This window comes from Lissotriton vulgaris, chromosome 7, assembly GCF_964263255.1.
Source record: "Lissotriton vulgaris chromosome 7, aLisVul1.2, whole genome shotgun sequence".
Taxonomy (NCBI): Eukaryota; Metazoa; Chordata; class Amphibia; order Caudata; family Salamandridae; genus Lissotriton; species Lissotriton vulgaris.
The window spans coordinates 597,148,138-597,175,637 of NC_141695.1; the positions used below are offsets into that span (position 1 = coordinate 597,148,138).

Genomic DNA, 27,500 nt, shown 5'->3' on the forward strand with positions numbered 1-27,500 from the left:
TGTGCAGCTCAAAGATAAAGAGAGACAGATGATAAAGGAACGATTTAAGGTAAGACAGATATGATCTCTTGTCCCTCACCTGCTATTTTCCTGCAGTTTTCTCATGCTATTATACTTGTTTTCTTCTGTTTGTTTTTCTCTACTTTTACCTCTCTGTCTTTTCAGTGCTCTTTTCTCTCGTGTTCATCTTACTCTGCCACACTGCTTTCTCCTCTCTACTTTCTCTACTACTCCTTCTTTTCTGGATGGACTCTGTAAAGTTGCTGCAGAGGAAATGGCTGGTGCTATATTACAATAGGAAATGGGTAGTGAAAACGTATACCCTACAGACGATTTAGCTGAAAATAACATGGAATTTTATAAAAACCCTTTTGTAAAGAGTAGCGATCTGTTCCAAAGAGAGAGTTTTATGAACCAACCTTTCTCCGCCACCTTTTCGAGCCACTCTCACCTTTTTTTCCTTTTCCCCTTTTCCTTTTATATCCCTTTGTCATCCTTTATAATCTTAACCCTCTCTTCTCCTCCGTAGCTCTCTTTGATCCTTTCTTTCCAAATGTAACTCTCTCTATTCTCCCTTCCTTTCTGGCTTGTTACTCTTCCCCTCCTTCTTACTTCCTCTGATATGTTTTACTATCTTCTTGTTATGACATCTGAACCCTACTAGGGGACAAAATTCACTATACAAGAACATAAAACTAAAGAAAGTTCTTGTTCTAAATGGGAGTAAGCTTCAAGTTCAAAATGGTAAAATATCCCGATTGGGTGAGAGGATGCTGCTGCTGTGTAGGTGAGCCATGACCTTAACTTGTTGATTCTGCCCCTCCCTAAGTTCCTAGCAGCTCCCTCGTTCTCTCTTTGTTTTCTCTAAAATATTGTTAGTGTATTCCCATAGATCAAACCGGTTCTGAATGCAAAATTAATAAGTAAACTTAATAAACATAACTTACAGTTCAGTGAGCTCTCACAAGGCCGTGCAACAGTTCAAAATTCTTAATTATATTATGCACTCACCATGAGAGAATCCCTGCCTTGGGCTGCTTTTGATGGTGCTTACTTTCCACAGCAATCCTCTTTTCTCTTAAACCTGGCCTCTTTCTATGTTTTATACTAGTTTACTCAACGTTTGTAGATATGAACTTTGTTTTCTCTAGGCTAAGCAAACTCTGATAACATTCTTCATGGCTTAATGTTTACACACATACTTTGTGTAGTAAGAGGACGAAGGAAGCTTGCATTGGAAAATGCTCTTGTTTTATTTCCAGCCACTTCAGTATTGAGAGGCTATGTCATATGTGACTTTTCCTTTGGCCTTTCATCCATTTTGTCCACACCTATCCCTTATTTTCCTTTGTCTCTTTCTCTCACCTGCATCTCCTACACTTTTCTCAAGCTATAATGAGGCCCTCTGTTCCTACATTCACTGCAGCATCCTGTCTTTCTTGCCATTACTTTATCTGTTCCACTGCTCTCTTTCTCTCACTTTCCTCATGCACCTCTACGTCTCTTTACTTATGTGCCTTCTCTCCCTCTCTCCTGTTTCCCTCTTAACTATTCGTGCACTTCCCTAGACCAGAGTCCCTCAGGCATTGACCCTAAGAGCTTTTTATCCCTTATAGAATTGTGTGTTTTTTTCAGCAAGAGTGTGTCTCCTTTATAAGTGAGGTGCACAAGCCTTGATATAGACAGGTAGGATTGTCTAAGATTTATAGCACATGTGATGGTTGCACCAGACCCCCATGTACCCGCAGTCACAGGGACTTTGGGAAGCTGTAGCTACCCAATGGGAAGAAGGCACTCCAGGCAGACAAGTAACTACTCCTGTACTTTTGTAATTAGACTCTCCTCGAAACTATTGTTTGCCATGGCCAAATGTGTAAAGGGAGAAGGTGTGACTGCCAACTCAAACTAGTAGATGCTAGCCATGGACTGTGGTTGGGTGCGCATACATTTCAGAGAGATTTACATAATGCAGTCTCAGGAAAAGTCTACAGTTTTGGGCAAATTGGTGTGCAAAAATATGTTATTGATAAGGTGTTACTGTTAAAACAGATCTGTCATACGCAAGCATTCACAAGGGAAGTAAGAGAGAGAGAAGAGGAACCTGATGTACTTGAATTCACCAGCATTATCTATGTGAATATTGACAGACTCGTTCATCTTTCAGAGGAAATGTTGGCTCTTGTGTAGCTGTAGATCAAGCATGGAATGAAATGAGGACAGTCTACCAGGGTATAGAAACATCACCCAATGGTTATTGGACGTTTATGCCAAAGGATTCAATTCCTTTGACATTCTTGTGTCAATTTAAGCAAACCTTTCTGTTTTTCAATTCATGTCTTTGCTTGAAGTAAGGGTGGACTTTTTACCCTCCGCCCAATTATGGATTGCATAGCCCCTGTTGCTTATAATTGGAAGTCCTTTGATTCGAGTGGCCACTAAAATTGTTTTTTTAGAGATGGTTAGGAAAAATATATTCAAGCTGTGATATCAAACAACCTGGAAATAAAATAGAGGGACGGTACTCTTGCCTTCAGCACATTTTCCTAGACTCAAGGTCTTCGATTCGATTGCCAGCACAAAGTGGCAGAGTAAATAACATGGATGGGACACTTGAATTAAATAAGATCAACTAGTGATTACTCTCTGCCACAATCAGGTCCATCTTTCTATTGCTCACTTTGTCACTACATACAACAACCATCCATATGCAAATCCTAAAAAGGACAGGGCAGTCCACACTACTTGATCACAGGCCCACGGTATAACGTTTTGTTTTTTGGAGTTGCCCTAAGTAGGATGATTGTGCCCAGTTATGTGTCTAGGTGCCTACTATACCATTGGCCTCAAGCAAGCAGCATATCACTCTTGAGGCCCTGCAGTGTTCAGTCAGGGCCTGATGTGCCAGTTCAGGCTAGACCTCCCCCTTGAAGCAGGGCTAACAATAGTTTTGCCTGACATAGGTCCCTATTGAGAGTGTAACAGTAATTACAAAAAAAACTGCATTACTTCACAGAGTAATTACCAGGGCTTCAGATTAATGTAAACATTCCATCATCCATCACTGTATGATGTAGGGGTGGGCGGAACTTTCAGCTCTGCCGGTTGAAATTGGAGTAATTTAGTAATTTTGTTTTACTCTTGTAACCTGGAATTACTAATTAATTCCACTGTTCCGCCGGTGGAATTCAGTCAGCACTGTAATGGTTTTAAACAGGGCTGGTAGAGGGAGCAGTCCCTCTATTTATAAAAATAAAACACCACCTCAGATTAAACGTTAATTTCCCAAGATTTTTAAACATAGAGGTACTGCTCCCTCTTCCAGCCCTGTAAAGCACCACTGACCTGCGGTACACGCCCCTCTGCACCCGTACATAAGTATGTAAGGGCAGTGAGTAGTATGCACATTGATTGGATACCTCTTGATGCCCTTACATACTTAAGTAAGAACACTGCATACCCCTCGGTTCCCTTACACAAGTATGTAAGGCCACGAGGAGTATTCACTGAAGTGGATACCCCTTGTGCCCATACATACTTATGTAAGAGCACCCAGGTGTATGCACTGCACATTGCAGTGCCCACTCTGGGCCTTCACAGAATTCTGTGGAATTGAGCAGAATTATAATATAATTCTGTGGAATGAAACTCCGCCAGTTCCGCCCACCCCTGGTGTGATGTTTGTTATCTTAGTGATATGGCACATGAATAATACTATTACTGGAGGAGAATCCCTGGTCTCCAGTGAATGTCACTGAAGTGCAACAGAACATGCTTAAAGGGACTGGCGGTCCAGTAGTGCTAACTGTACTTGGGATCGCTCTGCACCAATAAGAGATTGTAGCTTCTTTCTGCACAGCCCTCGAGGATACAATAGGAAAAACACCTCGGAGAAGAAGAACCTGCATGAACCCGATGGGTTCCGTGGCGCCTTCAGGCCCAGCAGACCCGTCTGGGGCCCCTAGCGGGTCGCGGGCTTCGGCCCCGACGCCGTCGGGTGCTTCGGTCCCGACACCGCCGGTGCCTTCAAGCCCGGCACCGCAGGGCCCCACAGGATCTGCTTCGGGATCCGGGTCGTCGCCGGTTGACCTAACGACCTCACCGGCACCGGTCCCTCAGGTGTCACCTCTGGCGCCGTCCTCGGGCGGCGCCGTCCCCGATGCCTCCCTCGCTCCGGTTCCGGCATCGGAACAGCGCTGCTGGGCGCCGCTTTCGATGCCGCTTTGGGAGTTTAGCTTCTATGAACCGGCCTCATCGTTTGACAACCCTGACTATCAGGGGATGGGTGAAGAGGAGTATTGGGAGGGGTCTGAGCACCCTCTGACCTGAGAGTGTCAGTCTCAAGATGACTGGACAGGTGGACTTGGGGATGCCAGTGGTCTGGACACATTACCAGACACTGGTTTTGTCTCACCTCCTACCGTGGCTGCGGAGGAGGGGGCAACCTACAGTGTGGTGTTGATGAGGGCAGCCAAGGCCTTGGGCCTTAAGCTCCCCGTCGCGGCCGTGAGGACTAACCTCCTCAATGAGGTCCTTAAACCGCAGTCAAGCTCGGCCGAGCCTCTGCTGCCGTTTAATGAGGCCTTGACTGACGTTCTTTTGGGCACTTGGTCCAGGCCCGCTACGGGTTCGCCCGTAGATAGGAACGTGTCCAGACACCACCGCCCGGCCCCGGGCGACCCATGTTTCCTGTCCACCCACCCCACCCCCGAGAGCCTGGTCATCCAGGTATCAAATTCCCAGACCGCATTCCCGTCGGCTCCGCCGGACAGGGAATCCAAGAGGTATGAGCAGTACGGCAAAAAGGTATTCTCCTCCCTTAGTCTGGGACTGCGGTCTTCCAACACTGCATGCCTCTTGGGCCGCTACACCCACTCTCTGTGGGATACGGTCGCGGACTTCCTGCCAGAGTGTCTGTTGGAGGTACGGGCCAAACTCGGCTAAGTTCTTGTGGAAGGCCAGGATGCAGCAAAATATTCTATCCGGTGTGGGCTGGATACCACCGACTCACTAGGTAGAGCGATGCAACGACAGTGGCCATTTGTCTCCACGCCTGGTTGAGTCCGCCAACTTTTCGGCCGATGTCCAGAATACACTGATGGACATGCCGTTTGATGGCCGTCGTCTTTTTGGCGACAAGGCAGACCATGCGCTTGAGCGCTTTAAGGACTCCAGGGCTACGGCCAAGTCCTTGGGCCTCTCGGCCCCGCGCCAGCAAACGGGTGCCTTTCGCTCTTTTCGTGGACAAGGACGGGGCGCCCCCACATGTGCTGCCAGCCACGCACCACAGACTAACATCGAGCGTGGTGGCGGCCGTGGAAATCGCTGTGGAGGCGGTCGGGGACAACGGCGAGGCCAGTCCACACCCTCCCCCGCAGCATCCACCTCAAAACCCTCCTAGTCTGTGCTTTTCGGCCCATGTGACGCCAGTGGGGGGCAGGGTTTGCCATCACCACTCTCACTGGCGCCCCGTTATGTCGGACAGGTGGGTGCTGCAAATCGTCCGAAGGAGTACTCCCTCCGCTTCGAGACGACCCCTCAAGCCATGCCACCGCAACACCACCGCATATCGGGGGATCATTTGCGGCTTCTGCAGGAGGAAGTTATGGCCCTCTTGGCCAAGGGGGCCATCGAGCGCGTTCCTGAGCCAGAAGTAGGATGTGGTTGCTACTCCCACTACTTTCTGGTACCCAAGAAGGGCAAAGGGGGCCTACGCCCTATCTTGGACCTACGGAACGTCAACGGCTTCCTCCGGAAGGAGAAGTTCAAAATGCTGACTCTGGCTCAGGTCTTAGCTGCCCTGGACCAAGGAGACTGGATAGTAGCGTTGGGACTTGCAGGACGCTTATTTCCACATCCCCGTCCTGCCGGCCCACCGGCGCTACCTGCGGTTCACGGTAGGTCACAAGCACTTTCAGTTTACCGTGCTCCCCTTCGGCCTTACCAGCGCCCCACGGGTGTTCATGAAGATGATGGCGGTGGTCGCAGCTCATCTGCGCAGGTTAGGGGTTTCAGTCTTCCCCTACCTCGACGACTGGTTGTTGAAGGCGGGCTCGCCCCAGACAGTCGTCAGCCACCTCCAGACAACGGCAGACCTCCTGCACCAGCTGGGGTTTTCCATCAATGTGCCGAAGTCACACCTGTGTCCCTCTCAGAAGCTCCTCTTCATCGGAGCGGTTCTCGACTCTGCGTAGATTCGAGTTTATCCTCCTGAACAGCGGGTTCAGGATATACAGGCTCTGATTCCAATCTTTCAGCCTTTATCCCGAGTCTCAGTCAGGTTGACGCTGCGGCTTCTGTGGCTGATCGCTTCCTGCATCCTTATGGTGCATTACGCCCGTTGGCGGATGCAGGCTCTGCAGTGGACCTAAAGTTTTAATGGGCCCAGCATCAGGGCAACCTGTCCGACCATTTCCTGATCTCGGAGGGCACTGCGAGACAGCTGCAGTAGTGGCTCACAGACTGCGATTGGGTCAGCGGCAGATCCCTCTCGCTTCCCCAACCGGAGCACGTAGTTGTGACTGATGCGTCCCTCCAGGGCTGGGGAGGCCACATCTGAGAGGCGGAGATCAGAGGCCTCTGGTCTCCGGCCGAGTCCTGGCTCCATATCAACCTTTTGGAGCTGCGGGCGATTCGTCTAGCACTGAAGGCATTCCTCCCCTCTGTCCGGGGGGAGTGTAGTTCAGGTGTTCACGGACCACACCACCGCCATGTGGTACTGCACCAAACAGGGTGGGGTGGGGTCGTGGACCCTCTGCCAGGAGGCTCTGCGCCTTTGGCAGTGGCTGAAACATCCGGGTGTGACCCTGGTGGTTCAACACCTGGCAGGTTCTCTGAACGCCAGGGCGGACGAACTCAGCCGCCGGTGCATGATGGATCGCGAATGGCGTCTGAACTCTGACGTGGCGCAAGGCCTCTTTCAGCAGTGGGGAGAAACTTGGTTAGATCTATTCGCCACCGAAGAGAACGTGCAATGTCATCAGTTCTGTGCGTTGGAATTTCCAAGGCGGCACTCGCTCTGAGGCGCTTTTCATCGCGAGTGGAGTTGCGGTCTGTTGCACGCCTTTCCGCCTATACAACTTCTGCCCAGAGTACTGAAGAAGATCAAGCGCGACCGGGCACAAGTCATCCTTGTGGCTCCGGACTGGGAACGAAGGTACTGGTATCCCGAGCTACTCAGTATGTCAGTCGATCCCCCGGTTCGTCTGCCTCTTCAGGAGGACATTCTGTCGCAGCAGCAGGGGACGGTCCTCCACCGAACCTGTCCAGTCTCCACCTCCATGCTTGGAGTTTGAGCGGCGATAGTTGAGGCCATTTGACTTGCCTCCTGAAGTATGTATCATCATTCTGGCAGCCAGGCGTCCCTCCACAAAGTCGGTATACGCCTGCAGGTGGAACAGATTTGTGGCATGGTGCACAGCAAAGGCTGTGGATCCTCTCTCTGCCCCTCTTTCTGAGGTTCTTATCTTCCTTCTTTCTCTTGCCCAGCAGGGCTCTGCTCTGGGCACTATCAAGGGCTACCTTTCTGCCATTTCAGCCTTTCCAAGGCTGCCTGATCAACCTTCTTTGTTCAAGTCCCCTGTTGTTAATCGATTCCTGTAAGGCATCACACATACGTTTCCACCTGTTCCCTTCATGATGCCTCAGTGGGACTTGAACCTGGTTCTTACTTTTCTGATTTGCGCTCCCTTTGAGCCACTTCACAGCTGTCCTATCCACCTTCTTACCTTGAATACTGCCTTCCTGGGTGCCATCACCTCTGCCAGGAGAGTGAGTGAGCTCCAGGCTCTATCCTCTAAACCTCCTTTCCTTTTGGTCCATCCGGACAAGGTTGTGTTGCGGACAAGGCCCTCTTTCCTGCCCAAGGTAGTCACAGCCTTCCACATCGGGCAGTCCATCACCTTGCCCACCTTCTTTCCGCCTTCGCACCCCTCGAAAGAGGAAGAGAGGCTCCACCGTCTGGACCCAAAACGTGCGCTCTCTTACTATCTGGATCGCACACGCAAGTTCTCGCGGTGGATCATCTTGTGTATCCAGGCGTGTTACTCCTTGGCTAAGAAGTAACCCCCTGCGGGACTAAGGGCTCATTCCACTCGGGTCACGGCGACTACAACTGCCCTGGGCCGAGGAGTGCCCTTGCAGGACATTTGCCAGGCAGCTACATGGGCCTCGCTGCACACGTTTGCAAGACACTATTGCCTGGACAGCCAAGTCCGGAGGGATGGCTTCTTTGGCCGTTCTGTCGTCGAGGACTTTCTGGTGTGATTATTGGTTCGCAGACCCGCCACCGGGGTTGGTATTACTGGGGTATCTATTCTAAGGTAAGGAATCTATCACTAACGTGTCTCTTTCAGATGCACAAGTTAATACTTGTGTAACGATATATCTGTAAGAGACATTAGTTAGTGATAGATTCCTTACCGACCCACCCATCCTCCCCGTTCTGCGAACCGATATCTAGGGTTAAGGTCATCCCCTTTCAGGGCCCTAGTTTCAATGGCACCAGTGTTGGTTTTTAGCATAGCTCTGCGTTTCTGGCGCGGAAAAGCTGTCTAAGAACTGACGTTAGCACGAGGAGGCGGCGTCTAAATACTCAGACGACGTCATCACGGCGCCGACGACAGACGCGGAGCCGCAGACGATGCCTACCGTCGCGCAGGGGTACTGCTACGCAAACTTTTCCGGATCCAGTCTGACGCCTGGGGATATTCTAAGGTAAGGAATCTATCACTAACTAATGCCTCTTACAGATATATCGTTACACAAGTAGTAACTTGTGCTTTAGGGTGATTGTCCCGTAATACTGAAAACTCTAATCCCATTAGTTTGATAAAGATAAACGAAGTAAGACATTTCTGTAGTAGGGGATCTCTGTGTATAGTCATAATCTAGTGAATAGTCCCGCCCATGTGCGTGGACCCCGGCAATCAAAAATAATCTCTTAAGTTGTCAAAAAATGCAGAACTGCAAAGACACTTAAGAGAGAATTTAAAGACAAATAATGCAGCCTATATCCACAGGCTACACTGTCCAGTACTTCAACTAGAAATTCCACCAAAAAAACCACACACTACACAGCCTGCCCAGTTTCTTCCATAGAGAAACTTGCCTCTACCAGTAAAAGACTCTGAATGATAGAAAGGAAGGCATGGACAGACAAGCCCCATAGGCTGCCATTATGTGGCTTAAATAGGATACTGTGCCTTTAAGAGAACTTTCCAGAACTTCTCCCAGTATCCCAGAATGCACAGCAGGTCCCTTTTACTTTCAGTTCTTTTTGAAGGCGTAGCACGCCAGACCTGTAGCATTCCTTACATGAATATCTTTCTCCACCGTGGAAGAGGGCGGGCGCTTGGACTATAACAGAGATACCCCTACCACATAACTGGAGTTACGGGACAGAAACTACTCCTTCTGTAGTAGGGGATCTCTGTGTATAGTCATAATCTAGTGAATAGAATGGCAAGCCCAACCCCACACCAAAGCGGCGGTGGAGAGAAGATAATTAACACCACTATTGTACGAACAAATTTCGCAGCGAATCCTGTCCAACCTGAGCTTAGCAAAGGTATGAACCGACTTCCAAGTGGCTCCTTGCAGATTTCTGCAATCGGAACATTACAGAGCAAAGCTGTCGTGGCAGCTTTTCCCCTGGTGGAATGAGCCTTGGGTTTACCCCCTATGGTCTTATTAGTTTTTTGGTAACACAACTGTGTGCAGGACACAATCCACCTAGAGATGGACTGCTTAGAGGTAGCAAGACCCGTCCTGACCGATCCATAATTGATAAATAATTGGTCTGACCAACGAATATCTTTGGTATACGGGCCGTGGATGTGGCTGAAATAGGTGTGGACGTGGGGAGTCGCCAGCATGGAAACGCTGGCGTGAAGGTTCACCCCTGCCACGCGCCCAGGAAGCCCGTTATCTCTCTTTTTAGAATTGTGAACACCCTGACATGGGAGTGTTTGTACCTGGGAATTTACAGGCCTCCATTTACAAGTTTGTATTAAAAAAATGTTTATCAGTCTATTTACCTGGTTGGCAGTAGGTGCCTTAGGGTGCACCTCACCACAGGTAAGAACGTTTATTGGTCCTAAGGAATGCTGAACTAACTTTTGGTTCGTTAGCTGAAACATGTCGACCTTTCTAGGACATTAGGTTCAAATTTACACAACCTTTTATATGTCCGACTTTTCACTTGGTTTTAACTGGGTCAGTACTGCCCCTTTATTAAAAAATCTTTTTTCAGGTGAGTAGTCATGACTCATTTTAATTAGCACTATTTGTTTAGTACTAGTCACGCACTAACAAAAGGAACCCGATGAAGATGACCGGCTGCCTGCCTAGTGCGGGTGCCTGAGGTTCTTCTTTTTTCCTCACTGCATGTGCTCTGCAGGTTATACACACCTCCCCCTCCTCTTTTGTATTTAATACTCATGGGTGGTGGTGGTGGTCTATTAATAACTTAGATCTCCCATTTTGCCCATTTTGAGTTGTCGCAAGGTACTCTTTTGTTGTTTTGTAGCTGTATTCTTTGGGGTATGAGAGTAACCCTTTTTACCCTTTCTCTTTTGTTGTTTAAGTATCTTTGGTTTTATCCAGATAAAATTTCAGCACCCTCCTAACATCCAGGGAATGTAGAGACCTTTCTGCTGGAGATGAAGGATTATGAAAAAACGTAGGCAAAGTTAAGGTCTGGTTGACATGAAAATCAGAAATAACCTTGGGAAGAAATTTAGGGTGAGTACGCATAACAACCTTAGCAGCATGAAATACAGTATAAGGTTCTTGGCAACACAACGCCTGAATTTCACTCACCATGCGGGCCGATGTAATGGCCACAAGGAACGCCGCCTTCCACGACAGGTGCTGCAACGAAGCCTTATGAATAGGTTCAAAAGGCTCCTTCATCAATCTGGACAGCACCACATTCAATTCCCATGAACGCGAAGGAAGCCGGACAGGAGGGAACACTTTCTTCAAGCCTTCCAAAAAATCTTTGATCACAGGGATCTGGAAGAAGGAAGTCTGTGAAGGGCATTTCCTGTAGGCAGTCTATGCAGCGAGATGAACCTTAATGGAATGAACATTAAGTCCAGACTGCGCCAAATGTAGAAGGTAAGGAAGGATGTCGTCTTCCTTGCACGTCGTCGGGTCATAGTTCTTGGACTTGCACCAGATACAGAACCTCTTCCACTTGTAAGCATAGGAAGTCTGAGTGGAAGGTCTCTTAGACTCCTTCAGTATGTCCATGCAATCTTCGGGCAGTTTCTACTCTAGTGCTATTTCATGCCCTTTGCATAGTGCTACTCTCCTAACTGGGGTCTTCCCTATTTAGTGGAGAAAAGGGTATTTTATTCTGTAACAGTAAAGCATCTTTCATCTTAGTGAATATTTTCCCCTACCTCAGACTATATATGGATCCAAAAATGTAGACCAACACGAATTCATGAAGGCAGTCCCACTTACTCCAGTATTGGAGCTTTCATAGATTCACATACCTGAATCATTTCCCCGTCATCGAGACGGGAATCTCCGGTATATAAAAAGCAATGGTTAGCAGTATAGCTAACTGAAAAAAAGGCCTTAGGCCCATTCCCTTTTGCAACCCATAACCTTTGTTATGTAAAAAAGGACCAAACTTTTCCCTTAGCCAATCGGAGTCACTCACCCTCTAGAACCCTCTGCCCCTAGGATTGTCTACCGGCACGTTGTGCTAGGGAGTTTCCTTTGAGCTCTGCTCAAACTCTGGATTTCCAACTTTGTAGAAGCTTAATTTTCATTCTATTTCTTGTGGATTTGAGAATTTTATAATCTGTTTCTCATCTACATCCTTGAGAATGTCTGGAAAGGAGAAAAAGGGTCTTTTTAGAGCCTGTGCCACCTGCTCTAAAAAGAGACTATTCACTGATGACCCACATGAAGACTGCATTTACTATCTTTATCCGGACCGCCAAGCAAAGGATTGCAAGGTATGTCGCACTTTCTCTAGCAAGACCTTTAGAGATCGTGAGGGACGCCTTTTGATTTGGCTTCAGAAGATCAAGGCCAGAAAGGAGGTGGTTTCTAGTGATAGTGACCATGAATCCTCCTCTTCGTCAAGGAGATCTCAGAAAAGATCAAGATCTCCTCAGGCTCATGCCTCAGGGGACCATCCTGAGAAGGCCCTAAAAAAGACCACTCAAGGGTCTTCAGGGCGTAGTCCTTCAAAATCACCTCAACCAAAACCAAAGGAGAGCAAAGGACACACTTTGAGAGAAAAAGAATCCAAAAGAGCCTCTTCTAAGCCTTCAAAGACACCACCTTTGGCTCGAGGATCTTTCAAGAAGCCATCCTCTAGTAATCCTAAGGAGAAAGTGAAAAAATCGGGATCGTCGTTGAAGAAGTCATCGTCTACAGCGACGACCACGGTGGTACAGAAGCTACCTTTGATTGCATTAGAGTCAGCGTCTACGAGAGCGTCGACGGGACGCCGGTAACATAGACGGTGGTGATGACGACGGTAATGTCGACGACGGGATCTTCGTCGACGATGATAACGGGTGGACGACGATTACTAAGTCGACGGCGGGGAGTGGTTCTTCAGCACTGTCGACGACAACAGCTTCGTCGACGGTAGTATCGACGATGATCTCGTCAACGGGCTCGTCGACGAGACAAACTCCAGAAAAGCAGAAGAAGAAAAGCATGCCAGCAGTGACTTCCCCGAGCAAGATTACTCCTCTGGTCCCGTCGCACCTATTAGAGGAGGAAGAGTCGGATGAGGATGATGGACCCTTCGGGTATGCCACAAGCCCATCTGAACTCCACTTAAAATGTCAAGAAGATGACGATGAAGAGGGATATGAAGAAAACCACGTCATCTCACACCATCGCTACCTACAAGAGCCTCAGGAAAAGATGGTCGCGATGCCATCTTCAATGATGATGGATTTGCAATTCATGTTGGCGGATTATAAGAAGAGGTTTCCTCCATCAGGGCTCCCTCAGGACGTTCCACCTTCACGTCCTCGTTCTATTCCAGACACTCCAGTCCGCAGTAGGGAAAGCCTACTAGACACTGCTCCGCAGACCTCTCCGGTCCAACAGCAGCAGGATCCTGTGACAACAGACGAAGATGACCACGAAGAAGGGGAGCTAACGGAGCCCCACAGAGAATGGAATGACTATCTAATTCCCTCTCCACATCACCCACCCAAGTACCAGCAGATTCTCCACCTGTGGATATTGGTGGATTCCACAGCTTAATGGAGAGAGCTGCAAAGAGATTTCAGCTACCAATGAAAACAACTCAAGCAGAATGTTTTCTTTATGACTTTGAAGAGCCCTATCAAAAGTCAATCGAGTCCATACCAATCATTGACCACGTATGGAAGGAAGGATTACAAGTAATGACGACTCCAGAATGGTTACACCGATACTAGCGAGGCTAGACAAGAAATATAAGGTGCCTGCGGACGCTCCGGCGTGTTTAATGGGGCCATCCTAAACCGGACTCCATCATTTCGCAGGCAGCGCAACAAAAGTCAAAAAATCCATCAGCACCTATTTCTGCACCTCCGGATAGAAAGAGACGGCGTTTTGATAACACAGGTAAACTATTCTCCACGATGTCAGCTCTCCTGGTCAGAGTAGCTAATGCCCTTGCCATCCTGGGCAGATATGACCGACCGCAGTGGTGCGATATAGCTCCGTATGTCGACTTCCTTCCGGAAGACAGCAAGCGAAGAAAGTTCTGCAGGAAGGGGCGAGAACTTCAGCTGAAGTTATTGAGTGTGCTATGGACATAGCTACCACAGCCTTTCGTTCCCTAGGAGGAGCAGCAGTTTGAAGGTGCCAGGGTTGGCTGAGGGCCACCGCCTTTAGACCGGAGGTCCAAAATAAGAGTTTGGACTTACCTTTTGATGGGGAAGATCTGTTTGGATGTCTAGTGGATGAGACCCTTCAAAGTATTAAGAAGGAAACGGATACGGCGAAAGCCTTGGGTACGGTATAGTACAGAAAGGGGCCCTTTCAAGGCGCCCGTGTAAGAGGATAACCTTCGTATAGAGGTGGTTACCAGCAAGGAAGATACACATCTTATTCTTCCTCTTCGCAGCCCTACCAGCAGCAATATGGCCAGAAGCATTCTGGGGGCTACTCTTAAGTCCACGCCCAGAGGACGAGGAGTTCGTTCTGGGAAGGATAACAATAAAAGACTGACAACCTACAAGTTCCAGGTGCTTATCCTCCTACTCTGTCAAATGTTCCCCTGGGTGGAAGAGTAACTTATTAACAGCAGTGGCAGAAAATAACATCGGACAAATGGGTCCTCCACATAATAAAATTCGGACATACTCTGGAATTCCTTCACTTCCCTCCCCCCACGCCACCTACATATCAGGAAGTAAAACACCTGACTCCGATGCGTCGGGAGATTCGGGCAATGCTCCGAAAGGGAGCAATGGAACCGGTGCCGAACTCCCAAAAAGGACCAGGATCTTATTTCCGATTCTTCTTGATCAGAAAGGATGCTCTCAGGTGGCGTCCAATCTTGGACCTATGGTCCCTACATGCCTATCTCAAGAAACAGTCATTCAGAATGGTGACCCTCAGAGATATTCTGTTGCTCTTAAACCCAGGAGATCAGATGACCTCCCTAGATTTACAGGATGCATATTTTCATATCCCCATCCATCCGTCCCACAGAAAGTTCCTTAGTTTTACAGTGTCCAAAGACCATAACCAATTCAAAGTGCTGCCATTCGGCCTCAAATCTGCACTGAGAATATTTACAAAATGTCTGGTGCCAGTGGCAGCCTAAGAAGACAGAAACATCAAAAATTCCCAAACCTGGACGACTGGTTGGTAAAGGCACCATCGCAGGAGGCAGCTCACGCTTCGACTTCGGCTTGCATGGAGTTGTTTGCGAATCTGGGCCTGACCTTAAATGTGGAAACATCATCTCTGAGACCATCCAGAACGATCAAGTTTCTAGGTGCGATCCTAGATACATCTCAAAACAAGGCATTCCCATCCATAGAGAGGCAATTGGGACTAGTATCTCTAGCCGAAGAATTCAGGAGAAGAAAGTCTCTTTCAGTCCAAAAATACAAATCGCTTCTGGGGACAATGTCTTCATGCATTCCAGTCATTCCCCTATGTCGTTTGAGAATGCGGCCGTTACAAGAAGAGTTAGACCTTCAGTGGTGCCAAGCAAAGGGATCCTTCGAGGACAAAATCAAAGTCGCGCAACCAATTTTGTGGGCGGTAAAGTGGTGGTCTCGCAGGAACAATATCTCGGTGGGTCTGTCCTTCCTGACCGAACCAGCTCCGTTAGCAGTTACCACGGATGCTTCTCTCGAAGGATGGGGAGCAGTCCTACAGGAGTTACAAGTCAGCGGCCGATGGAACAAACAAGAACAACACCTTCACATAAACCTATTGGAATTAAGGACAATAGGATTGGTATTGTTGGCCTTCCTACCAAGAATAGAAGGGAGATCAGTGCTAGTGCGAATGGACAACACAACGGCAATTCACGACATAAACAAACAGGGGCGCACAAGATCTCTCTCTCTCTGTCAAAGGAAGCTCAAAAAATTTGGAAATGGTCAATAGATCACCGAGTGACTCTGACGGCCAAATATCTTCCAGGAGATCAAAACACGACAGCGGACACCCTCAGCAGGCAAAAAACGACCTGTCACGAGTGGGAGCTGGATCAGGACACGCTGAGGACCATCTTTGCCAAGTGGGGGATACCAACGGTGGATCAGTTTGCCACAGCCCAGAACAAGAAATGCCAGTTTTTTGCAAGCTGGTGTCACCAAAGGGGATCATGGGGGAATGCGTTTTCCATGGCATGGTCAGGCGTCTTTGCCTACGCCTTTCTGCTGATTCCCCTCCTGCCACGAGTGCTCATAAAGATGAAAAGGAACCGTGCAGGATACTACTAATAGCCCCTTGGTGGGCCAGGCAGCATTGGTTCACAGAGCTGCTCCTTTTGTCAGAGATCGAGCCAATAAGTCTACAGCCAATACCAGCACTTTTGACCATGGAGAAGGGTCAAGTGCGGCATCCAGACCCGACATCACTGCAATTAGCGGCCTGGCTCCTGACTACGGAGAATTTCATAGCTTAAACATTCCGGCAGAATGCAGAGAAATCCTGGCAAAAGCAAAAGCTGAAGGCACTAATAGGACGTAGAGGATGAAATGGAAAAGATTCTGCTTATGGTGTCAGGAGAATGCATTGTATCCTCTGGGAGCAGAGGCGCATCACATCATCCCATATTTACTAAAGCTGGCAAAATCTGGATTAGCCCATGCCTCAATTAAAGTGCATTTGGCGGCGATTTCTAGATACAGGAGAAGCTCAGTAGGTCCATCTCTGTGGTTGGAAAGAATTGTGATACAATTCATGAAGGGGTTGTTTCGAGTTTATCCACCCATTAGGCCTCCACCGCCTCTATTGCAACTGAACATTGTCTTATCACAACTGATGAAACCACCATTTGAGCCAATTCACAAAACTGATCTAAAATTCCTATCCTGGAAGGTGGCTCTATTAATAGCTCTAACATCAGCCGGAAGGGTGGGAGAAATACAAGCCCTTACGACGCAAGAACCTTTTCTGCAATTCAGGGAAGACAGATTGGTGCTCAGAACGAATCCCAAGTTTATTCCAAAAGTACCAACGGATTTCCACTTAAATGAGCCATTAATCCTGAAAAGATTCTTTCCTCAACCATCTACGGCAGTGGAGAGGACTCTCCACACTCTGGATGTCCAGCATTGCCTGAAATTTTTTTTGCAAAGGACAAGACCTTTCAGAAACTCTACACAATTGTCTGTGGCTTTTATTGCCCCCAGGAAAGGTTTCCCGTTAACAAAACGGGGAATTGCACGATGGATCTCAAATGCCATTCAATTCGGTCATCAGGCGGCGGGGAAGCCATTACCAACATGTGTTTGTGCACATTCCACAAGAGAGGTATCAACCTCTACTGCTCTATTTTCAGACGTCTCTATTCAGGACATCTGCAGATCAGCTACCTGGAGGAGTATGCATACCTTCACCAGGCATTACTTCCTGGATGCGCATGCAAGAAGCGATGTAGCAGTGGGACAAGCTGTGCTGAGGAACCTTTTCCAATAACGGTGGGCCTCCTTTCTCAACCCTCCTTCCTTTGGTTGGTAAGAAAAGCACATTTTATTGTTGTATGATATTGGATATGTCATTTATGGGCGAAATGTCTGTGAAAAGCAGGTGACAAAAACAAAATGTACTATAATTTACTGCTCGCTATTCTGATTCAGGTATGTGAATTATGAAAGCTCCAATACTGAGTAAGAAAACAAGTTACTTACCTGTAACTGTAGTTCTCCAGTATTGGAAGCTTTCATAGATTCACTTACGCCCACCCTCCTCCCCTGAGAGGCTCAACTCGGATTTGGCACGAAAGGTATTATAGCACAAGTTCCCTCCTGAGGTTCTCTCAGGAGGGTTCTAGAGGGTGAGTGACTCTGATTGGCTAAGGGAAAAGTTTGGTCCTTTTTTACATAACAAAGGTTATGGGTTACAAAAAGGAATGGGCTTAAGGCCTTTTTTTCAATTTGATATACCGCTAACCATTGCTTTTTACATACCGGAGACTCCCGTCTCGACGACGGGGAAATGATTCAGGTATGTGAATCTATGAAAGCTTCCAATACTGGAGAACTACAGTTACAAGTAAGTAACTTGTTTTCATAATGGCAGTTGAGGTGTTTGATAGAGCTGTCTAAAGTCCACATTCACTTTATTTACATAAAAGGAGATGTTTACCCTTTCTTTGCAAAATAAGGTAAACCAATTCAGACTTCTCTCTTTTCAGGCTATGCATCTCATTTAATTGTGGGGACTTCTATTTTACTGCAGTGCACTAAAGTTTAAGACTGTGCAACCACAATACATAGATACATGGGTGTGGGGGGTGGCTGTATGCGAGGTGGGCATGGGGAGGTGATTCGACAGTTGTTTCTCTCTGATGGCTTCGCAGCATAGTAAACACCTGAAGGTGCTATCATGGAATGTGAACGGCCTGGGTGATAAAATTAAATGGACCATGGTGCGCCAGTACCTTCGCAGACATTCTCCTGAAGCAGAGTAACTATTTTGCCCTTAACAGGTTTGGGTACACGCTTGCAGTCCATGCAGGGTTTACCACGGGTTCCAGAGGGACTGCGATCTTGCTTATGAACATGATGCCTTTGGTGATTGTTCGCTCATGGACTGATCAAATGGGGCGCTACGCTGCACTGTCAAGAACATGGGAGGGTCTCACCCTTAATATTTGCTCAGTGTATATCCTCCCTAGATTGCAAGGGATAACATTCCCAGATCTTAGCAACCTCCTCCTGGATTTACCAGTGGGCACTTTCCTCTTGGGTGGGGACATGAGCAAGACTATTGAAGTGGCTCTTGACTGTGACACACGCTCCCACAGGGCAGGGGGGCCACAACCGTTAAAGTGATTTACGACTGCAATGGGGCTGGTGGACCTCTGGAGACTACATAATTCCGCAGCCAGGCAATATACTCATATCTCCGCGGTGCACAGTAGCATGTCAGGCCTGGACTTTTTCTTCACTCAGGCTGCTTCGACTGGCCTCTTTCAGGCATGCTGTCGTAGGGCCCATGGAATCTTTGACCATTCCCCAGTGGGGGTACTTAAACAGGGCCAGATGAGGGACTGGAATCTATCCCCATGTTTAGACCCCTATTTATTTAAAGATCAGGAGTTTAGGGAGCAGTTTGAGGAACATACAGAACTTATTTCATTGAAATCAAGGTATCTGTGCATATTATGAGAGGCATACAAGACGGTGGCCAGGGACACCATGTACAGGCGGTTGGCTTGCGATAGTTTGGAACAGGAGAGAACACTACTTGACTCAACGATGGGATTGACTCAGGAGGGCGGGACTGAAGCCTGCATATACTCAGACTCCAACAGAAAGAACTTGGGGATTTAGAAGAGAATACATCCTGTACCTACGCAATAGCCACGCAACTATGTATTTATGACCTTGGCGATAAGGCAAATAAGCTCATTGCGTGATTGGAAAGGAGGGACAGAGGTTGCAAATGGGTCTCTGAGCTTCGGACTTCGGAGGGTGTGGTTCGGGGAACGGGTACAGCTAAAGCTGAGGTGTTTGCCACATACGACGAAGGGATCTACCAAGTGCGTGGAATTCTTGAAGGACATTGCCTTGCCGACTGACTGATGGGGACCGGGAGGCGGCGGACTCAGACTTTACAATAGAAGAAATTGAGGGCGCCATGCGAGATCTCCTGTCAGGGAAAGCTGCTGGTCCTGTGGCGTTCCCCGCGGCATTGTACAAATGTGTGGTAAGTTACCTGGCGCCGTATGTGCTTAATATGTTTTGCGAGGCACTGACTGAGGGACAGTTGCCTCCCGACTTGAGAACGGCTACTATTGTCGTCATCCCTAAGCAGAGTAAGCCGCAGGATCTCTGTAGCTCATATCGACCGATCACGCTCCTGAACTTCGAGGCCAAAGTACTCGCCAAAGCGATTGCAAACAGATTGAATCCCATAATACAGTCATTGATTCACCCGGACCGCCCGGGTTCATGCCTCATAGATGGGTGCGAGCAGATCCGATAGCGGTGGCATTAAATTGATATGCGGGGGGGGGAAGAGCATATCTCCCTGCTCGCGGGCGATGTCCTATTGTATGCTCACAGTCCTAGACAGACCTTCCATAGACTTATCCATAATATAGGTTTGTTTGGGCAATATTCCGGTTACGGCATCAACTGGGCTAAGTCTTTGGTATTCATCTTGGCGTGGGAGCCACCGGTGCTGACGTCGTCATGCACGGAGCTGGTGCATAGAGACCTATTTAAATACTTGGGCATATGGATTACTAACACGAAAGAGGAGTTTATTCGCCTGAATGTATACTCACAGCTACAACAATTGAAAGCGGATGTTGTCCACTGGCGGCGCTTACCGGTCTCCCTTATGGGGAGAACGGTTTTATTCAAAATGATGCTTCGTTTGTATGCTATACTAATCACCCCATTCCAAATTTCAGAAGTTTTCTTCCAAGTAGTTGAGTCTGAACAGGGGACACTACTATGGGGGGGCGGCTGCCCTAGGATCGCGCTGAAGAAACTGCAGAGGGGGGTTTGCGAAGGCGGACTAGTAGTACCAGATATAAGGAAGTATTATTAGGCGTTGCAGCTGGTTAACGTCAACAGATGGGTTTTCTCACCACTTGACCAACCAGCAAATCGAGTTGACCGTTATGCTATGGACAGGGGTAGCTTTCTTTCAATATTATATGGGGGTAGAAAGGTCATCTCCCTCCCTCCCGCCCCACACACAGACCGTGATTATGGCCTGGCAGAAGGCGACTAAAATGACTGAGCAGACCCCCCTCTGGGAGGGAGATTTTTTGCGCAAGGTTAGCCGCCTGCGGATGTTCCATGGCTGGAGCAGCATTGGCATTGATCTCCTGGGAGAAATCTGGAAGAAGGGGAAAATTATTTAGTTTGATAGTCTGAGTGTAGAATTCCAAATGAAACCGATTGAGCGTTTTTGGTTCTTACAGTTGCGGCACACACTCCATTGCCATTTAAAAGAAGGCGTTTCGCTGCCGGAGTACACACTACTTGAAGACACACTCCTCCTTGATCCTATGATTGACAATGCAAAATCCCTTACATGCAAAAACTCATAAATAATACCCCTGACTGTATGGGACTCCTGCGAGTGGCATGGGAATCAGACGTGAGTCTCATGGAAGATGAGGATTGGGGAGGTCATGCAGAGCCCTAGAGAGATTGCTTTACGGGCTACGTTCAGGCTGATCCAGCTCCATATTCTACACAGATCCAAATTCTCACAATCAGTGCGGTACCGCATGGGTCATTGTATGTCAGCGCAGTGTGTACGGGGTTGCAGGGAGATAAGAACGTTCTTTCATATATTGTGGGACTGTCCCAAGATTCAGACAATCTGGAGGCAGGTGGCTCATGTAATGGAAGAAGTAGTGGAGGAGCAGGTCCCGGTAGGGGCGAGATGGCACATCATGTGTGTGGCGGGAGACACAGTGTGGCCTAAATGGGGCACCACGTGGCTAGCCCTTGCGGGGGCGGTGGCGAAGCAAATTATTGCCCGAGTGTGGTGCGCCAATGTAGCCCCAACATTGCAAGCCTGGGAGAACGATTTAAACTGGTGCCAGCGGGCTGAGCCGATGGTATACCAAAGCAGGGGATCCCCGCGTAAATGGGAGAAGATATGGGGAGCCTGGATAACCTATGGAACTGATCAGTTTACACCATAATTAGAATATCTTTGACACTTTTAGATACATGGAGTATAACTAATCTTTGTTTGCCGGGTGGGAGGGTGAGACAGTGGGGGATTTGAATTGCTTTACGCTCTCTGCATTGTGTATGCCGGACTCTACACTAAGTAAGCTGTATTGATTTGTGAGGCAAATGTTTTTTTTCTGGTTAATAAAAAGATTATTAAAAAATATATAGCGAACTATCATTTGCAAAGATGCATTCAACACTGCAATCCAAACTCTGTGCTTATTTGTTAGAATATCAACAATAAAAACATAGTGACATAAGACTGTGCAACCAAGTTGTCTGTCTGTGATTTCTCAGAAGTAGGTTACCTAGGCTCATTCTTTATATTTCCATTAGGAGAATAGTGTTCTTCACTTACGATTTGTAAACAATCCATGTTTCTGAAGTTACCTTAGTGCATTTATCACTGTCTTTTTTGTCTCTTCTTTTGGCTCCAGGGTTTTAATGATGGCCTGGAGGAGCTGTGTAAAATCCAGAAAGCCTGGGCGATCCCAGACCAGGAGCAGAGGGACAAAATTAGACAAGCACAGAAGAAAATCATACAGAATGATTATGCCGCATTCCTGCAAAGGTGAGGGTTTAAGATACTTCAGTAGGAAAGAAATGTCCATCTCTTTACTGCGGAGGTGTGGAAGTAATTTACAAAACCTTTGAAGAAGACTGGTGGTAAGCGAACAGGATTTAGCCAGTGAATGACTTGAGGTGGATGGAACGTTAGGAATAATTGGATGTCATCAACATATGGAGACTAATCTGTTACCTAGTAGCACACCCAGTGGCTCCATAAGTAGGTTAAGAATATGGCTAAAGGTATGTTTTTTTAGAAGACTCCACTGGTACCATGAAGGGGAACAATGTGGAGCAATTTACATGAATATACCGGTGTTTTTCAGAGAAGTTTGAGGAGAGCTAGTCTAGGACCAGAACCACAACCCCTAACTCCAGAACTTTGTGCTAGGATGTTAATTGGTGCTCTGTTGCACGCTGTGTTTCAAGATGCTGCGAGCTCCCAGAGGGCTTGTTAGCATTGCAGTATTTGAAGGGTAGAGGATGTAGCCTAATGGCTAGAGCAGTCGTCCTCCCTTGACGCTGGGGAACCGGGTTCAAGTCTCTGCAATGACGTTCAGCAACCTGTGATTCTGGGCAAATCACTTAATCTCCCTGTGCCTAACAAAAATGAATGTGTCCGTCTGTAACGAAAATGGTGCTTATGTAAAGCGCTCTGATACCTGATATTTTCAGGTCGAGTTCGCGCTATATAAATCTCACTTATTTTTTTTAAAGGTTGTTGTTGGGCTTGGCCCTCTCTGCAGTGTTTTTTTATTTTAGTTTTAGAGCTTTTTGAAGCAAGTTACAAGCAAATCGAACATGCGATGCAAGCCGGGTAACTCACCACTCCAGTACGGGGCTTTGCGGCCTATGCTGCAGAATGTTTAACTTCCCGCAGCTCAGGCTCAGGCGTTCGGAACTTTCCCGCACCAACCGCCGATGGTGCCAGCAGTTCGCAGGGGTCGTGTGTCGTCGTTTAGGGTTCACGGGCACCGTTGTAGGAGGATAATTGTCGGATATTATGGGTGATTTTGCAGAGCTCGGCGCTCAAGCGTCCACCATCGACACTGGCAAGCTCTGCCCCCCCTCTCTGCAATGTTACCGCCAAACTTTTTCCTTCACACATCCCCCACTTCGCTTTGCTGATTTCATTTTTGTTGACATTAGTACTTTACGACTGCTAACCTGTGCTAAAGTGGTAAAATAGGCCTGTGCTAAAGTGGTAAAATAGGCCTAAACTTGATAGGCATATTTAATTTACTTGTACGTTCGTAGTAAAGTGGTACAACATGAGCCCATGGTCAGTAAATGAAATGCTACTAGTGGGCGTGAAGCACTCATTGTGCCACCCGACGAAGTAGCACTTTAAAACATCTCAGGCCTGCCACTGCAGCTGGTAGTTCTATGTTTTAACTGCCATTTCGTCCTGGTGAAGTCAATTTTCTGCCAGGCCTAAACCTTCCTTTTTAATACTTATAGGTCACCCATAAAGGAGGCTCTATAGGCCCCTAGGGCAGGATGCAATGTATTTTAAAAGTAGAACATGTTGGTTAAAGTTTTACATGTCCTAGAAGTGAAAAACTCCTACAATCGTTTTTCACTACTACAAGGCCTAGCTCTCCCATTGAATAACTTTGAGTTACCTTGTTACATTAAATAAATGCTGACTTTTGATTGGGAGGTGTTAGAAATATGCTTGGACTCAAATAAATTGTACTAAAAAAAAGCACACTGTCACTCTGGGCTCCAAACGGCGCACTGGTGTGTAATTCATACTAATTCTTTTTCCTCCAACGCTCTCCTTTTGTGACCCCATTGCCAAGAGGCCACCCAAACACAAGGTTAAGAAATAACAAATGAAAATGAGTGTTTAATTCTTTGCAGGATTACCTATTACAAAATCAACAAATGGTTAAACTGTTCTCCACAATAGCTCAAGTAGTCTTGGTGTGATGAATAAAAGTTATTCAGGAGTCTTGCGAGTTGTTTTGATTCCAATTTTATTAAAAAATGCCAATTTGAGAGAAGCAATCCATTCCGGATTGGTGATATGTAAATTTAAAACATATATCACCAGTGATGTTTTATACGTACAAATTGTACTCCACTACCTATTCACCTGTTAAACATTTTCCCACAAAAACATTAAAACACACCCTACCTATATACATACTAATTTAATCCATTCACTAGGTGTTTCCACCATTCCACTGTGAGTCATAGTCCATATACGATCAAAATTAATACATTCTTAGAACCATTCAGATCTTGAATTCATCACCCAGGTTGTAACAATGGTCTAACCTCCCCCAGTGATCTATTATTCCAGACATTTGCTTTCTGTATAAAGACCAGGTAACCATCTCGAAATAATTAAATTCACACATTTTTTAGATAATTCCATCAGTGGCCTAACATCCCACAAAGTTCCCATCATTAGGAGACATTTGACCTGTGTATGGAGATCAGGTGACAGTGGCCTTACATCCCATAAAGTCCCCATTATTAGGAGACATTTGGCCTGTGTATTGAGATTGGGTAATAACATGATATACTTGCAAACCCATCTCTCCCCATTCCAGAACACACTGTTTAAATACATTTTTTTAAGGATAAACCTAATGTATATTGTCCTCCTCCTTCACAGGTAAAAATCCCAGCCCCGAAAATTGTATCACTCACATGATCAATAAATAGCCCAGTGTTGTCTTCCACCCAGTCTTGGCTCCTGTTATCTCATAAATCCTTATAGATCGAATTGTGTACCACTATGCGTGTTGCGCCTCCATGTTATCTCTAGCAAAAGGATTTAGTTCAGTATCCTATTTAATACCCTCAATAACAAAATCCTCTTCATCAAACAAATATATTGATTCAAAGACCCCCATACCTTTCTAACCAACCCTCGATTTCAGGAGAAAAAAAAATAGCCACATTACAATTGACACCCAAGTACTATTGGACCTCACTTTCACTAAACTATAGGTTTAAGAACACCACTAAAGTATCCTCCAGTCAACAGTCTAGGCAATCTACCCAGTCCGATATCCTTCCCAGTACTGACCTTCATCCTTTCTGCTTCCTGATTCAAGTGTCTTACGAATTCATGCCTAGCTTACAGGTTATCTAAGCCACCTTATTTATACCCATTTCTCATCAAATCACAGCCTTCTGAGAAACCTGTTCCCTCTCTGATCCATTATAATAATGTACCAATCACATCACTTGTTTCATTGAAGCCAAAATCCATGCATAAATTAAAGAGTGTTGACCGCCCATATTTGTGCTCAGATCTTCATTCTGGCCAATCACTGCCACGCCACCAGAGAGGAAACCCTGCATTATACTATAGGACTAGCTATCCTACAATCCGATGCCGACATAAACAATTTGAACCTCAAGTGTATTTTATTGTGTGTGTCTTTAAGTCGCTTAAAGGCGGAGCCCTTCGTAGGATATCCTGCCCCATGATCTCTAACACATCTTCCAGCCAATCACAGGTCCCCCGGGCCAGAGGGGAAACCCTGTGTTCTACTTAGACTAGTTATCTTCTAATCTAATGCCTGCATCAACAATTTGAATCTCCAATGTCTTTTTATGTGCGTCTTTAAGTCTAACTTTTCCTCTAACCAATGGCCGGTCCGCCGGACCAGAAAGGACAACCTGTAATTTAAAATCCTCTTTCATAGGAAAGTCGGATTTTATGTCACAATTCTGCAAATGCCACTTTTAGAAAGTTTGACACTTTCTTGCCCAAACCATTTGGTGCCTATAGCCACTGGGTCACATGACTGAATGGCTCTGCTGTTAGGGTATTCCTGCCAGATAATGAGACAAAGGGGACTGAGTGTTGGCAGAATAGGCCATCCTTCCAGGATTGATGTGTGCGGAGATGTTCCTGCACCACTTACATTTCAAAGGGTCTCCAGCATACACAGACGAACCTGACATTAGTCCTTAGTCACCCCAGACTTCTTGGAACCTTTTCAGGAGAAGGGAAGGAATTTCCAGAATCAGATGTTGGAGTTGCTCAGGATGTCCCCCACTTCAGACTTGTACTGGGTATAAATATTGGACCCTCAGAATACCATTTCAGTACGCTCCTGCACCTGTGGAAGACTTCTGAAGGACTGCCTGGGCCCTGAGAGGATGTGCAGCTGCTACCGGAGGACTGCCCTGCTGCTTGAAGGCTTGCATTGCTGTTTGAAGGAGAATTGGACCATCTCCTTGGACCTGTGTGAGCCACAGAGACATCACAAGCTCCAGAGACCTTGAACCCTGCACCTGGCCTCTGCTGGAGTGAGTTCTAACCCCGAATAGGTGCCCAGGTCCTTTACCTTTGGCAGTGATGTTAGAAGTGCTGCTCCAGCCTAACCCTAGAAGTTGGCACTTAAAAGAAATTTCACCAGAAGAACCGACAGAAGACCGATACCTACCTGCCAGCTGGTTTACCCAAGGTGCATCGCAGGTCCGACTGACTTGGCAGCAGCATTCAATACCGCTACATTCACCAATGTATTTGCCCCATAGGCGGCAGGCCTTCCTATATTCATCTGCACAAGGCCTCTTTCACATGCACTTCGTTAGGCTTCCATCTCGTTTTTATTTCCGATGTCCATCTCTGCGGCCCATGTTCTCTTCATCCCAAAAAAGGGGAAAGAGGTGGGGCAAGGAAGTCTCTTCCCCCCTCCCCCGATGCCCACCAGCGCATCTAATGTCGGCGATGTCACGCACATGCTGCCAGCTCTGTATCATCCCCTCGATCTTATCTCATGCGTAGCTGAGGCACAGCGCCCTTCGTTATGCAGGCATTCACCGCCGTAGCCCATCATACTCTCGGCCCCTGTGCGTTCTGTGGGTCACATATGTTTGTCACATGTGAGGTGGCGACCCGGCCCCGTCTAGGCCCCTCAGCCTCTAACCATCACAGGGCTTGAGTAGCCCCGCGCCGTAGCTCGCACGTCCGGCACACTGCCCTCAGGCTCACCGGAGACCCCTATCGTCTTGGTCCTCCAAGGGCCGCGTCAGGCCCGGAGCTGAACGGATCGTTGCGGCCGATCTGTCAGGTCAAGTCTGCTCCAGAGGGTCCCAGTTCACACACCTGCATCTAGGAGATCGATGCCTACCACGAGTGCCTCCAGGAAGGCAGTGGAGCGCTGTGAGGCTGTCTATTTATAATGGTGGCTCCAGAGCTTCATGTCAGATGGCCATCTTGGTCGCCGGCCTGGCCACGCCCTCTGCAGTTAGATGTCTCGATCATTACTTACCTTCGGTAACGATGTACCTGGTAGAGACACAGGCCAGCAGGAGAGTCCTTAACGTCCTGCCCATCCTCCTCACTCTGCGAATGCTCTTTGAGGTCTGGTCTTGGTGTTACCAATTCACTTATTTCCCTTGTTGAGTGACCTTCGATGTGGGAATGGTCCTCCCTTTCAACACGTTTTTTTCTACTCCTCCTATCTCTACTTTCTATTATTAGGGGACTCTCCAGACCTCTAGTCTTGTCTCATTTGTCTTTTTGGGGTTGCTATGCCATCCATTTTCTATTGATATATGTTCTGTGGAGTGTGAGATCTA

At 47.3% G+C, this 27,500-nt stretch overlaps 1 protein-coding gene across 5 annotated transcripts in view; it reads left to right on the forward strand.

Moving 5' to 3' along the window:
* The window catches only part of EXOC7 (exocyst complex component 7), a 404,713-nt gene that overhangs the window by 351,860 nt on the left and 25,353 nt on the right, over nt 1-27,500 (forward strand). For all 5 annotated transcript variants that reach the window (XM_086930707.1, XM_086930709.1, XM_086930711.1 and 2 more), the window contains 2 exons: nt 8-49; nt 21,812-21,945. In XM_086930707.1, the coding sequence (XP_086786833.1) occupies nt 8-49; nt 21,812-21,945 (176 nt within the window). The remainder of the gene's footprint in view (nt 1-7; nt 50-21,811; nt 21,946-27,500) is intronic.